The 13,793-nt window shown below is 43.2% G+C and overlaps 2 protein-coding genes across 5 annotated transcripts in view; both read right to left on the bottom strand.

Moving 5' to 3' along the window:
- Window positions 1–702: 702 nt before the first annotated feature.
- On the bottom strand, window positions 703–5,056 carry LOC116674206 (uncharacterized). Its single transcript, XM_032506760.1, has 6 exons — window positions 4,629–5,056; window positions 4,292–4,396; window positions 3,741–3,871; window positions 3,440–3,601; window positions 2,884–3,110; window positions 703–1,244 (listed from the first exon to the last, which is right to left on the bottom strand). Exons 1-6 carry the CDS (start codon window positions 4,693–4,695, stop codon window positions 1,142–1,144), a joined length of 795 nt encoding a protein of 264 aa, XP_032362651.1. The 5' UTR covers window positions 4,696–5,056; the 3' UTR covers window positions 703–1,141.
- A 1,238-nt stretch (window positions 5,057–6,294) lies between these two features.
- LOC116673928 (FERM and PDZ domain-containing protein 4) overlaps window positions 6,295–13,793 on the bottom strand; it is a 57,579-nt gene continuing 50,080 nt past the window's right edge. For 3 of the 4 annotated variants that reach the window (XM_032506305.1, XM_032506306.1, XM_032506304.1), the window contains exons 12-16: window positions 13,124–13,213; window positions 12,806–12,988; window positions 12,568–12,706; window positions 11,241–12,269; window positions 6,295–10,766 (exon numbers count right to left, since the gene is read on the bottom strand). In XM_032506305.1, the coding sequence (XP_032362196.1) occupies window positions 7,378–10,766; window positions 11,241–12,269; window positions 12,568–12,706; window positions 12,806–12,988; window positions 13,124–13,213 (4,830 nt within the window). In that variant the 3' untranslated portion in view covers window positions 6,295–7,377. The remainder of the gene's footprint in view (window positions 10,767–11,240; window positions 12,270–12,567; window positions 12,707–12,805; window positions 12,989–13,123; window positions 13,214–13,793) is intronic. The other variant, XM_032506307.1, reaches the window with a different exon arrangement.

The following is a 13,793-nucleotide window of genomic DNA, read 5'->3' as shown; positions in this document are numbered from 1 at the left end:
CTACAAATCAGCTGTCCCCGCCGACTAATCAAGGTACCCAGCCTGCTGATGAACTTCAGACAAACACTGGCCTAACTACAAAACTATAATGGGAGCATTCAGATTTGTAATGTTGAGAAACATTCTATTACACCCCACCCAAACAAAACAAAAAACTGTCACTTTAATTCCTACTAATTGGCCAAAATCCAAAAATATAAAGCAGCACAGCTTGTCACATCAGCAAGTTTTGGTGCAGATTACATTTTTGGTAAAATGGTAGTTTCTCTGGTAACTGCATGGTCACCAGCTCAATCTTTGCAGTTACTGCGTTTAACGAAGAGCTACCATGCAACACCAACTTCTTACTTCAAGTACCTGAAGATTAGAGCAATGCATTCATGTATTATTAACGAGGCCAGAAACATAACAGACAAGCTTTTCAATAGTAAAGACTTTATTGTAATTAGGAAAATCTATTTTATCAAAAAATTTCAAGTTTTCAGGACAAATGACTGAAAAGAGTGCAATCAGTGACCAACAATTCTCTATAAACAAGACATTCATATAATACATAACTATTGTCAAAGACGGCAAAGGCCACAATTTCAAGTATTGTCAAAAGTAACAAGGACATAAATACACACACACCATTACAGCAACAAGGCCATTTCATACTTTAACATTTCAATGGTCAATTCAAGTCATTCCATACAAGGTTCAAACACTATACTAATATTTTGATATTGCTGCTAGCACCAACTGAACGCAACATTTCTCAAAATGATAATATTCCTCTAAAAAGAAAACATGTTTTTGTCAAGGTTAGTCAACATATGGACATAATGTTACAATGACCAACATGTCTGCCATGCAACAATTGTTACATTCCTAACAATACTTTCCAATTGATATAAAAATGCAATGTGATTAAGAGATTTTATTGCATTTTTAACCATTTAGGAGGTAGTTTTTATTACATTTTGAAACCAGCATTATCTGGCAGATTGGAGGTTGATACCATGCCCTTTGGAAGAATACTGTAGTGGTTTTTCCAAACACTACCATGTAAAATGTTTTTGGCCCTGTACCACATATACATAATTTAGGTCCTCTACTTTTTACTAGGGTTCAGCCAGCTGGTCAGATAGTGTTTCTTGTGTTATTTTGTGTCCATGGAGGAGTCATCAACACATCCCATAATCCTCTGCAACTCCTGAGTACATGGCACAATTGACTGGCTGTGCAACTGAGCCATATTCAACCTAGAGACAGAAACAGAAAAGCCATCTGTTAGAAGGGCTGGGCGATAAGGACCAAAAATCATATCTCTGTATTTTCAGGCTGAAGGACGAGATACACATTATACAAACACTAATATTTTCTATGAAGTGGGCTTAATGTTGAGTTGTATGTCAAAGCCACATGTGAGATGTTAGAAGTACTTTTATTAAAACTGACTGATCAAATAAAATGCAGACCGTTTCAACCCTGATTGAAAATATACAGCTGCAAAACACCTGAATGAAAAAAATTATAATCTATAAATAGGCCAGTTATCAAATGCTTCTTGTTTTCTATAACAACTGACTGAGTACAATTACAGATTTTCCTCTCCTGCTAAACAGTGAACACTACACTGTACATTTACAACTTAAATCGTATCCTCCTCTGTCTCTCGCCACACAGTCAGCAATTCCCCAAATGAGATATGTTACTTTTATAATGAGTCATCATTTTCAACCCAGGTATGTTTTCTAAAAAAAAAAGCAATGGATTTTACTTTGAGTTTCAACTCGTAGGTTGTTTTATCATTGAGCACCTATGAAATAAACAAGCCCGCCTCTGCCAGTCATGGAGAACAGAGCAGACGCACGCCGTTGGCTTACTTTTTTGAGGATTGGCCCGACCGGTCAACTGGCTGGTAAAGAAAGTGGTACCAGAAACAAGTTCTTTAGGGGCTGGTGTACCAATCCAGGGCAAAAAAGTAACTTTAACATCCAGTCAGAAGAAAATTAGCTGGATGAGCTCTGAGCCAGAATTAAATACCAGAGGGACATGCAAGACTGCAACATCATCCGCCTCAGAGAGAACAGGATAAGATGATAGTAGCCGATTTTACATTTCTTATTCCTGGCTTTTTTATTTATATTTGTGATGTTTTTGTACCTCCTGTTTTGATACCTGTAAAGCCCTTTGAGGTTGAATTAGCTTGTGTACACAGACTGCTCATACTTGGAAGGCATACATGCCGCTGTACTGAAAGACACTGTATGCTAAGTTTGTACTGCATGGTGACGTAGTCCTCGTTTGCTGACCCTGACATTGACGAGGAAATTTCCGCTCGTTGCTCAGAGCTTTTGGTTCCAACTCCACGCACATTGCTCACTCCAAAAAGAAAAGAGGCAGTGCCCAGAGCTCTGCCAGCAAAAGGTCCACAGAATAATGTGCACTTCTGGGAGCGGCGCCGTTCATCTGCATGTAGGGTACTGCTTGTACTGCAGTGACGCAGAGACAGACTTAGGCATGCTTCAAACTTGTGCTGTGAGTGAGACCAGCGAGAAACTGGAGATAAGGTGACGTTTTAACTTTTAAGAAAGCTGCTCTGCGCTCCATCCAAAATACTCCCTGGTTACGCATCCCTCTCTGCTTAAAGGCTCAAACTTTTTACGCCACCCCTGAGAAAGCCAGATGGCACCCTACAGGGCCGTGGCACCCTGGTTGAGAACAGCTGGGTTGAGCAACCAAACTGAACGGTTAACGTTATCATTTCCTTGTTGAGTTTTCACTTAATCTGATTATAACGATATATAATTGGTGTGAATATTGACACACTATCAACGTATGTACTGTTTAAGATCTGTATGTGGACTGTTCACAAGCCTCTACATACTAAGGTGTTACCTTCGGAGCAGCTCGCGTCCTCTGTCTGGTCCAGGGTGGTAGTGTTGGAGAGCAGTGAGGCTGTGAGCTGCCAAAATGCTGTAACACTGTTCTTGCAGAGCATTATGGTTTGCTGTATCCCACTGTGGCAACTCACTTGTGTAGCGCCATGCCAACAAAGTGTGCTCCAACACAGCGTCCCACTCTTTGTTCCTCAGAAGAACTTGGCCCCACTCCTGACACGAAACCTGAGGGGGAAGATAAGGAGGTAACGGCTTAGAATGACACAATGAAACACACGGCTTACAGAGCCAGGTAACATATGGAGTTGCAGTTTTTAATATACCAGTGATTAAAAATGGACTTTATGAATACTAAAAGCTCAATGAGAAAAGAATAACAACAGTATGCTTAGAGATGAAGATGATGAAGAGCCAATAACTATAAATCAAAAATGAAATGCATCACTTTCCTGAAAATGAGAAGACAGTACACCAGAACATTTCTAGTACAAAAATCTGCAGGTTTCCCTAAGTCATCATTTATACAAACATGGCTTAACACTAATGATACTCACTTTGAAGGCCACCAGATGAGGATATGCTTTTCTGTAGCAGTGAGCATCCCTGTTGGAGCCAAGCCGTGAATAGGGTATGGACCGGTAAACATTTGCTTTCTTTAGTTGCAGGTCTTCCTGGAGATACTTCAAGTCGGATGCTAGGATCCTGGGCTCCTGGCTCTAGGATGCAATACGTTATTTTTCAGATTACATTGCATGTTTCAGTATATTGCATTGTACATCTTGGCTACTAAAATTCTGCTTTGGCTGAGAACTTTATCTTAGGAATACAGTGGAGCAAAATGGTCAGGATGGATACCTGTTCAACTAAGATGAGGGATCTGATTAGCTGTACAAGCTGCTGTTTGGAGAGATGGTGCTCGTCCATCTTCTCACATTGCTGCTGCTCTTCTATCCTCCCAGTCCACACCCCACCAATGGACAAGTCCACTGCAAAACAAAAGGGATAAAAGACAATAATAAAACCAGAGTGAACAAGGGCTGTGGCAAACAATCCCTGAGTGATTTGCATTTTCAGTAATTGGGACAAATCATCAGTTGGCAAGTAGTGGCATTTAATTTCAAAATGTTATCAATGGTCAGATAAAAGAAGAACAGCTTTACAGACTGGTTATTTTAATTTCATTGCTAGTTTTTAGAATCCCCAACGTTGAAAGGCAAGGGAAACAGGAGTGGTAGAAGAGGGAACACTGAAAACCCCCAGTCTTTCCACTTCACACTAAACACAATTTCCGTTGTAACGTTAAGTTTCTTTTTCCATTGAGCTTCCTATAAAGTCAGCTCACAAACCAACCACAAATCCGTTTTGCAGGTAACATTAGATGGATAGTAGATGTGATTTGTACTTACATGAGTGCACACGTTTTGTGTTTGAAGTTGAGTTTCTCCATCTTGGAAATGGGGATGGAGCCAAACGTGCACTTAGAATTTCTAGATAGGACCTTCTCATTCGAGCTGTAAAAACAAAACATAACGTTAAATTAAAACTGGTTGACAGTGACTGGTGTTTCCAATTTGAAAATGTCTTGCTCGAACTTTAAAAGGTGACGCCGTGGTCCATGTTAAAATGATTGTTAACATGTTGGCGCGCGCTTGTGATAACATTAGCACGATAGCAAAGTGGCGCGTCCTGCACAAAGAACTAAGTTCGCAGCTTAAATGTAAAACTGTCATATTTCACACTTACCTGCAATTTTGGGCTGTGGAGCAGGTATTTCCATCAAGGCACGTCGGGACTGGCACACGGCTGCCATTGTGACCAAACTTGTTAAGATATGGAGCCAACTACCTGCAAGTGATGCTACTGCTAGCCAAACTTTAAACCCCAAAGGGCGCCCAGCACTATCTTGTCCACCGTAACCTTTGGTAGTAGTGTGGCTCAGCTGGTGACCTCGGCAGCTGCTTTAAAGGCGTCAATCTAGTTTTCGAGGACGCTAACATCCACTACAAATACTACCTGGCTTAAATGTAACTAAATACTACCAAAAAACGCGATTGTAAAGTCCGCTATAAAAGCCAATGGAGACTGACAACTTTTGCCTGCTCTACCGCAAATACAATGCTGCTGAGGCGCGCGAGACGAGGTGCCGCGCGGGCGTGGTTTGTTGCATGTGTCGTCCTGATTGGTGAACGTCGCAGCATGTGTAGAACACGCGCCCAATATGCAAATGAGGAACCAATGGTCCTCCCCCAGTGCTCTGCTGCTTGGGAAATAGATCACGTGACACACACTATACAGGGTTAAACGTGTATTCAGTTCTTTATGTTTATGTCATAAACATAGCATTGATAGATTTTTTTCATACACAATATATATACCCTGGCTCCTCTCTCTGGCTAAACAATCTTGGGATGTCCAAGCATTCTCCTCAGTGGTGCACAACAAAATAAACAAAAGAAAAGTTTCTCAGCCTGAGGATTATCAGGATAATGCTAACGTGACAATCAGAGATGGGAGGATCAAGCCCAAGCTCAGTCATCAGTTTTTCATGTTTCTCCTCAGTCATTTGAATAATAAATACAACCTCCAACCCAAACATTTACAGCTTCATAGATAGCTCAACATGATACATACCTTATGATCTGTTCACAAGGCTGTGGGACATTGAGATGCACTAAATATTAAGGTCTTAAACCCAAAATGAAGATGTCAAATAATCTACTAAATTGACAATTAGTATTGGATGCCATAGGTCAGTGTTAGAACTTTGGTAAGAGGACACACAGGTCATGAGTTCAATCATTATGAGAGACAAGAACTGACTTAATCAACACAGAAATGAATGCTGTAAACACATAAGGAATATAATGATACATGCATACATGCATGAATATAATGATACGTGCATAAAAGTGTTAAGTTAAGAAAATCAGTAGGCCTATATGAATCCTTAAAAAATCCTGAAGCTCTAAAAATCAACATTTGATTTTTACATTTTTACGTTTAGTACTGTAAGTCTACATTTCTACATACACTCATGTCTATTTAACATTTATTTTATTATGTAGAGAGCGTGTATTCATTTTCAAATCAATGTATTACTTATGTGTTCTCAGCATTCATTTCTGTACTAATAAAGTAATTCTTTATGTCCATTTTTAAGAAGAACCAAATATCTGGAACTAGATAAAAAATATGAAAACATTTTAAAATCTAATGTGCATGATGTGCATTCAGTTTGAGAAGTGGAGGGTTAATCCAAAAAGTCACAAAGTGTTATGAAATGAACATTAAGCTTACTAGCTGTGGTCTATTTCTTTTAAGATGTAATAGCGCTCAGAACACACCAGTGCTTATTGGATGTTACAGCGAACCACTCAAACCAAGCGACACATGATAAGAGACAGAGAAATATCTGTAAAATGTTTTTTAATAGGATGGTGGATTATTGAAAAAAAAACAAACAGGAATTTTATTTCTTCTCAAGAGACATGACTGCATCTTGATACATGTTGTGGAATAATAAGTCATTCAAGCACAGAACTCATTCCAAAACAGATGATAATAAAACACTAAAACTTAAAAAGTATTACTGGTAGATATAATGAACACAGTGATCAATCCGACAAATCTCGTAATAAATTAAAATATTGTATAAATTGTTAATATTAACACATTATTATAGTTTAATATATTTATTTTTCGGGGGGATGGTTTATTATTTACTGTTTGTCATTCTTAGCTGAAAATAGTCTATGTGGTTAATTATGAAGCAGTGGTAGATAAATAGTATTTTTATAGTAATTTCCAACAAATGTTCCTCTCATCTTGCAAGAAAACTGTATTGCAACGCAACAGGGCTGAACTCAGTTCACTTTTACATAGTCATTCAGAAATTCAACCAAAGATTAGGTCGAATCTTGTGGATAAAATGATGCAACAGTTTTATCACTGGACTGACAGTGACACGTTTACTTATAATTCTACATGTACATTATAAATATCTGTAGTAAAACTGCACTTAATGAACTGATTGAACTGAAATTGAATTCACTCCAGCCCTGAAAAATATAAGAGCAAATTAAACTGAACAACCATTGGCTTCTTGAAACTGCTACGGCAAATAATATAATTATTGTATGTATTTACATCATATACATTTCTTTTTTAAATAAGTTACATAATGCACAGGTAAAAGGGTATCTATTAGGTACATATCATTACAAAGGTCTGTGACAGTATGGCGTTGTAAATATACAATTACATTGTCATCAGAAAAAGCAAGTGTAGTCAGATATGACTGCTTTTCAGCATCGTACTTCATTTTTTTGTTACTTTAACGGCAACTGCAATTTGATTTGATTTTGATATGGAGATGTCCAGACCTTATATGAAAAATATAGGACTTTTCCAGCAGACCCCAAAATAACAAGATGCTTAAAGACAGACTTCTACTGACTGTGTAGGCCACACTATAAAGAATAAAGAGTAGGCTCTACTTGCTAAGCAGCGTTTTAAGGGAGCGGGTGAGTGCGTTAGCTATGGCCGACATGGTACTGGAGTGGCGGACCAGGGCTTTCATGCTGTGCTCCCCCGGTGCTCCCACGGTGGCAGCCTCAGCAGCTTTGAGTAAACAGATAAAGTTCATGACAACCTCGTCAACCTTTGCCACAACCTCTCTCTGTTGGTGTGAGGCTGAGGCTCCTAGCCCCCGAACTAGACACATACAAGCTTCGCAGAGACAGCATAGCACCTGAAAGCTACAAGTTACAGCCAGCAGCATCTCCTCAGGACTACTGTGGGCCTGTGCCATCCTCCGACATGCCCGGCCTAATTCTTTTGACTCCACAGAGAGGAGCTGCTTGAACTGGGATACGTCCTGGAGAGGCATCTGGGGTCCACGATCACAGCGACCTATGCTGGATCTCACCAGTGCAATGAGCTCACTGGCGTCACGGCGGACGTCAATGAAGCCGGAAGGGAAGCCATACATGCGGTCCTTGAGTGCATTGATTCGTGCGAGACGGTCGCTAAAGCTCATGTTATTGAGGACCTCACCGTAAAGCTGCTCCCCAGCCACATCCACTGCCGAGCCACAGGGCAATATGGCTGATGCAGCGGCACCGCCATTCTCAAAATCGTTCTCACCACGGCTTCTTCTGGGCCTTTCCCACTCAATCTCATCTTCTTCTCCCTCAGTCTTACGTTTAAAGAAACAATAGCTAAAAGGCCCATTGCATCTCCAGGGACTGGTATCCAGTTTTTGAGAGCCCTTCATGTGTTTAGCATCTTTCTGCAATGGAAATGCCACAGACGCCCTTCTACTGTCTATTGTACAGCCTGTAGACCAGCATGTGTGGGCAGAAACAGATCCCTGGGAGTAGCTCTTGGAGAGCCGTTTCCTTGTTGACCTCCGCTGGACTTTGGTCTCACCTTGCTGGGGCACAGATGGTGACAACGGCTGTTGGCTCCGGCTTCGAGCAGGCTTATCAAACAGAACCTCCACACTACCAGAACTGGCAGTCACGTTGCTGGAGCTGCGCTTTAGCTCCCGTCCCCGTTGCAGGCTATTGCAGAAGTGATCTGTCTGCTGTAGGGTTGGGTTAACAGCCTGAACGTGGTTTTGCCGGGACTGGACTGAATGGATGGTATCCTGCAAGCATTCTGATTTGCTGGAGCTAGAGTTGGCTATCGAGATATGAGACAAAGGAGGTGGAGGAGGTGGTGGTGGTGGTGGTGGGGGAGGTGGTGGAGATTGTGGGTTGGGAGTTGGAGATGTGATGCAAGCCCTAGTGCCAGAAGATGTCTGCCTGATAAAAGCAGAAGGGTGGTCTCCTCTTCCTAGTGAGATGGTGTTGAGTTCTGCTCGTTGGCCACTTACACTGGGGGCAGCAGAGAAACAAAGAGAATCATTAGGACGAGACTGAGGAGACTGACGAACTGCATGCTTTGCCCTCGGGTCTGATCTGAACCAGTCCTCAGTGCTGCTACTAGGTTGGCTTCTTGACCGAGGTGGAGGACGGTTAGTGTTACCCCCACCCTCACGGTTTCCACCTGTATTGAATGCCCCATCACGACTGATACAGCCCTCTCTCTTATAAAGAGACAGGAAGTGCTCTGGGTCCATACCACTCCTCTCTAGTTCACTTTCCAAGCCAGAAAAAGAGCTTCTCCTCTCGGCAGTAGCTCGCCTGAAATCTAAACTCTCATTCATGTCATTCAGTCTCTGAGCATGCATGTCAGAACTTCTCTTGAGTTTGGCAGGTAGTGTTGCAGAATGGTATGTTTGTAGATTTTTATTTGCCAGCTGCACTGGGGTGGCATTAGGGTTTACTACATTTGGGCTGAGGAATGGGGATGATATGGACGAAGGCATACATGGGCAACGAGCAATGGTGTTCCCCCTATTCTTAACCATTTCGACAAGCTGAGGGTTACTAGTGATAAAGCGCCTGGTGTCCTTTTTTACTGCCCCTCCCATGCCTGCACTGTGCAGCTTCCCTCCCTGATGCATCTGGCTGACTGTTAGATAGTTAATTAGTTGTCTGTAGGCCTCACTTCCTTCCTTCTGGTTCAGGCCCTTAAAACAGGCCTGTTGTTTAGCATGCAGATCATTGTGGGGCCTCTTGCTCCCAGTACCTGTGGTCTCTTTATGCTTAGACGGTGTGGCTGAGGAGGGGCGGCCTGGTTCAGCCCCAGCAGCAGGAGGGTAAATGTTGGGCAGCATTTTCCGAAGGAGGGCAGGGTCTGCATGAGGGTGGAGGTCCTTTCCCGGAGTGCTCTGGCTAGGGACGCCACGAGGAATTCCAGGTTTGTTATCTTCATAGTTTAGCACCCTGAGTAATGAGGAGGAGGAACTAGAAAGTTGGTGCCTTTGCAAGCGCTGTCGTTTTGATTCAACCGCACCAGGGCCAAGAGGCGAGTCAGTCGGGGTGGCACAGGCACTACTGTTTGTGCTGCCACCAGCATCCAGTGATGAGCACAGAGAACCCTGTAGTGAACTGTGGGCTTCTCCTTGCAAATTTGAAATCCTTTTTGCTAGATGGTACTCACACAACCGTGCAACACTCTGCTGTCTGGAAATCGGCGGATGATCATTTTGCGTATCCGATCCCTGGTCGGTCCCCTCTGATCTGGATGTTTTTGTTGGGGACAGCAATGATGCTACAACTAGATGTTCATCTTGCTCAGCAGTTGCAGTGCTATTATCTGCACCACAGTCCCCCGAGTTGGCAACATCTAACAGGCGATCAGAGGTAGTGGAGGAAGGGCGGGGGATTCTGTGATGGTCATTGGGGAGAGTGTTCATTGCGCCCTCAGCTACAGGATTTTCTGCCAAAAAAGAACTCTGTCTTGTTTGACTTTCCCCTCTCTCACAGAATGAAGTGCGCTGGTCCATTTCAAGATGGCAGCGGCTCCCACCACTCTCACTCCGATGCCCTTCCCTTGTGCTGAAGGTGTTGTACTTCCCACTGGAGTCTGCAGACTTTTTGTGATGCTTGCCTCCTGGTGTGGTAGAACTTGGGCGCTGTAGAGTGCATGAGAGGTTAGTCTGGGACCTCACCACCAAGCTGTCCGGCCCTAATGATGCAGTGTCCAATAGGGGGCTTCGTCTTGGAGGAACTGCTGGAGGCTGAAGGTGTCGTGTTGGACTACGGGCTTTCTTCTGGATTGTTCCTGCTGTGCTGGGAAAGATGGGGAATTCTGTCTTTTCCTCAAGTAAAGGTTGGTACCCTTCTCTTGTGGCCACCAGGAGACGCATGTGGCTCTCATTGAGCCTGTGAGTAGCAGCCAGTTCTGAGATTTCAGTCATCTCTGAGGAGTTGGTCTCATTGCCAGAATCGGAGGACGACTCTTGGCTGAGGCCTTGAGACGTGTAAACACCTAGAAGACAAGAGATACAGAGTTAAATATGGGTTATGAAGCTAACTAAGCTATCTGCTTTTAAATGTGTACTGTAATAAATATTGCTCACATCTATGACCATATTTGCAATTGATCAGAAGGCCTATTAAACAAATAGTTTCTGCGCGGATGTCATGAATGTGTTTTGGGAATTTTCTTACTTAAAGTGGGCAAGACAGACTAAAGCTAAATGGCAAAAGAGGAAAGACAAAAACTAACTGCAAAAAGAGCAAATAGATACAAATCAATAATGCTGAACTTTTCTGTGGTAAAACGAACAATTAAAATCCCACACATTTTTAGTGGTCTAATGATATCAAATGAGAGAGACTGAAGACCATAGACTGAGACACAGGATTTATTTGGGTCAAGTCACAGTGAGTAAAATCCAATGCTAAAGACATAAATGATGGTGATCAAACATTACTGTACTTGCATTAGAATTCAACAGACCTGGATTGTTTCTGGTGGGTGGTGGTGGTGGCGGCGGAGGCCTCTGTTCGGAGACAGACAGAGCCTCCAGTGCCTGTAGAGTATTCATGACCGCGTTGTCCAGCCTTCTCTCCCCTCCCATGCTGCCTTCCCCCTCCCCGTGTGTTGGAACAGCGTCAATTAACGATACTGGGATATCATCATTGTCACGTGTGCTTAGCGGCCTTCCTTCCGGCGCCGTATCCTCGTCTGAACTGTCCCGAAAGCCTGGTGGCGGAGCTGCGATTGCAAGGTTGAGTGTCTGCAGCAGTGTGTCGTCGTCATCCTCGTCGACGCTCTGGTCTCCCTCAGGAGGAGGCAGTGACGTCAGGTCGATGATGTCATCGGAAGAGGCGGAAAGCGCGAGGAAGGAAGCTTTGCCAGCTGCAGTGGCTAACCCTCCTCCTTGGTTGCCACAGTTTTTATCCCCACCTCCTCTGTCATCACCCACTGGTGTCCCTCCTGCGGAGTCTTCTTCGCCGGAAGCATCATCGTCATCCTCCGCATCATCCGTTGTGTCACGATAAAACAGATCCCTTAGCAGTGGCTCCTCACCGCCTTCCTCAGTTATGATGTTACTGTAGACATGCGTCAGACCACTGAACTGAAACGGCACCCTGTCCTGTGGACGGCAGTCTGTGTTGTTGTGCAAGTAGGGTGGTCTGTGCTCTGGTACCTCCGGGCTCTCCAACAGTCTTTCATAGCCTATGTTCTTTGGCTGGTTCAAGGATGGGTTCCCCCCAAAAATAAATGACACTTTGGCGCTCCGAGGTGAGTCTTGAGGTTTGTGTCTGGTAGCGGGGGGGAGAGGAGGGGGCAACGGACTTCTCCATGTCCCAAGGTCTCTGTCAGGGTTTTGGGATTCCTGGAAGTAAGGAGAGATGCTGTTTTCTCTCCGTCCATTGTCTGAATACTCAGAGTCCCTGTTGTAGACCTCTTCCTGGCTGGGTGATGGCTCCTCGTTGTCCCCCAAAGATGTGCTGTATGGCCATTCCAGAACACGATCCTGACCTGCAGAACGCAGCAGTACATGGTATTATTATTTTAGGTGTTATATATTTCATGTTGATTAAATTTTAAAGTGGCTGCCTCTTCTTTACTAGACTTTTTGAGTGCTCCACTATTATACTTTTGAGGTTTTATACTGCACTGTAAAGCATAAATGTTTAAGCCTTTTTCTTCTCAGCTTGCTTGTATGGTTTATATGGAGTGTTCGGCCAGGACAAAGACCTTGCCAATTGTTTCGTAGCAAATCCATCCAATTCTGACCACACACAGGTACATGCACACATATTTAATAACAACTCACTATTGTCATCCCCTCCTGTGCTATTGGAGTGGGGCATGCTGAAGATAGATCTCCTTGAATCCACTAGGAGGCGGTAGTAGCCTGCTGTTAGACAGGCAAGGTTCATTGCATCACTGGAGTCCATGATCAGTGTGATGGGCTTAAAAAAAAAAAAAAGAAGCAAAGGGAGGGCATAAGGAGGGAAGGAAGAAAAACAACAGATGCTATCATTTGTGTAGGGCGGAATAACTGTGCTCACCCTGACATCCAGAACATGCAGCTCCAGTCGGACGTTGGTCTCATCTTCAGTGAGGATCTCTATGCGGTTGACATGGCTGAAGTCGGCCAACAGGGCCACTAGGTTGGTCCGGGTGTTGATGATATGACTGATGCCGTAACGTGGGCCCACCAACAGCGTCACCTCTGTCTGCTTCTCGCCTTGCTACAGAAAGTAGCGTGTATGCATACAACAGTTACAAGTCATCCGCTATGACAAACTGTTATCCTAATAGATTTTAACAGTGGCAGAGATACAGTTCCAAAACAAACAAATACTTCCCAGAATTAATAGCCTTACCAAAAGTATGGATTTGAACTCCCTCCCTCCATAAAGTCGGAGTTCGCTGAGGTACCTCAGGTAGTGCACCTTGGCCTGCAGCGCGGTCAGCTACACAGAGAGAAGTGTAATACATTAGAAAGCATCCAAAACCAAATCACTTCATCCTGAACAGACGCATTTGTCTTCTTATGTCAGAATGTAAAGCACTCTCAAGCCATTTTGATCTGGACCATAAATTTTCCATTATATCCCATCATGTCATTCAAATCTGATCAAAATCTGAAGCGCAGCTCAACTGATCTGCTGCTCTTTACGGCTTGCTTGTGTAGATGTTTTCAGCCATTTAGGGTCATGGGAATTTGAAAAGTCAAGCTTGAGAGTACCAAAAGTACCATTTTTTACGGATGCTTTTTTTTTATAAACCTTGCATGTTATATATATTTATTGTTAATTCTTGACCACACAGAATTATGTATCAAACATATCTCATGTAACATGTATTATGTGTATATGTGCCATACATATTAGACTACTAGACTACTACTACTATAGACTATATATCTATGTAGTACAGCCTCCTGATGTTGCACCTAAATTTAAGAATACCATCAGTCTCAGAAACAAAAGGCTAATGGGATGTCTGACCTTGCCAGACATCTCCAAAAATAATTTAGTTTTTATGAAATTC

This window comes from Etheostoma spectabile, chromosome 24 (assembly GCF_008692095.1).
Source record: "Etheostoma spectabile isolate EspeVRDwgs_2016 chromosome 24, UIUC_Espe_1.0, whole genome shotgun sequence".
Lineage (NCBI taxonomy): Eukaryota > Metazoa > Chordata > Actinopteri > Perciformes > Percidae > Etheostoma > Etheostoma spectabile.
Note: the sequence above shows the minus strand (reverse complement) of the source record. Positions and strands in the feature narration are given on the sequence as shown.

Coding starts and splice junctions, on each gene's coding strand:
- LOC116674206 (XM_032506760.1), bottom strand. CDS start 4,695: ATGGCAGCCGTGTGCCAGTCCCGACGTGCCTTGATGGAAATACCTGCT. Junction 3,111..3,439: donor CTCATCTGGTGGCCTTCAAA/GTGAGTATCATT, acceptor CTTCCCCCTCAG/GTTTCGTGTCAGGAGTGGGG. Junction 1,245..2,883: donor GGACGCGAGCTGCTCCGAAG/GTAACACCTTAG, acceptor TTCTGTCTCTAG/GTTGAATATGGCTCAGTTGC.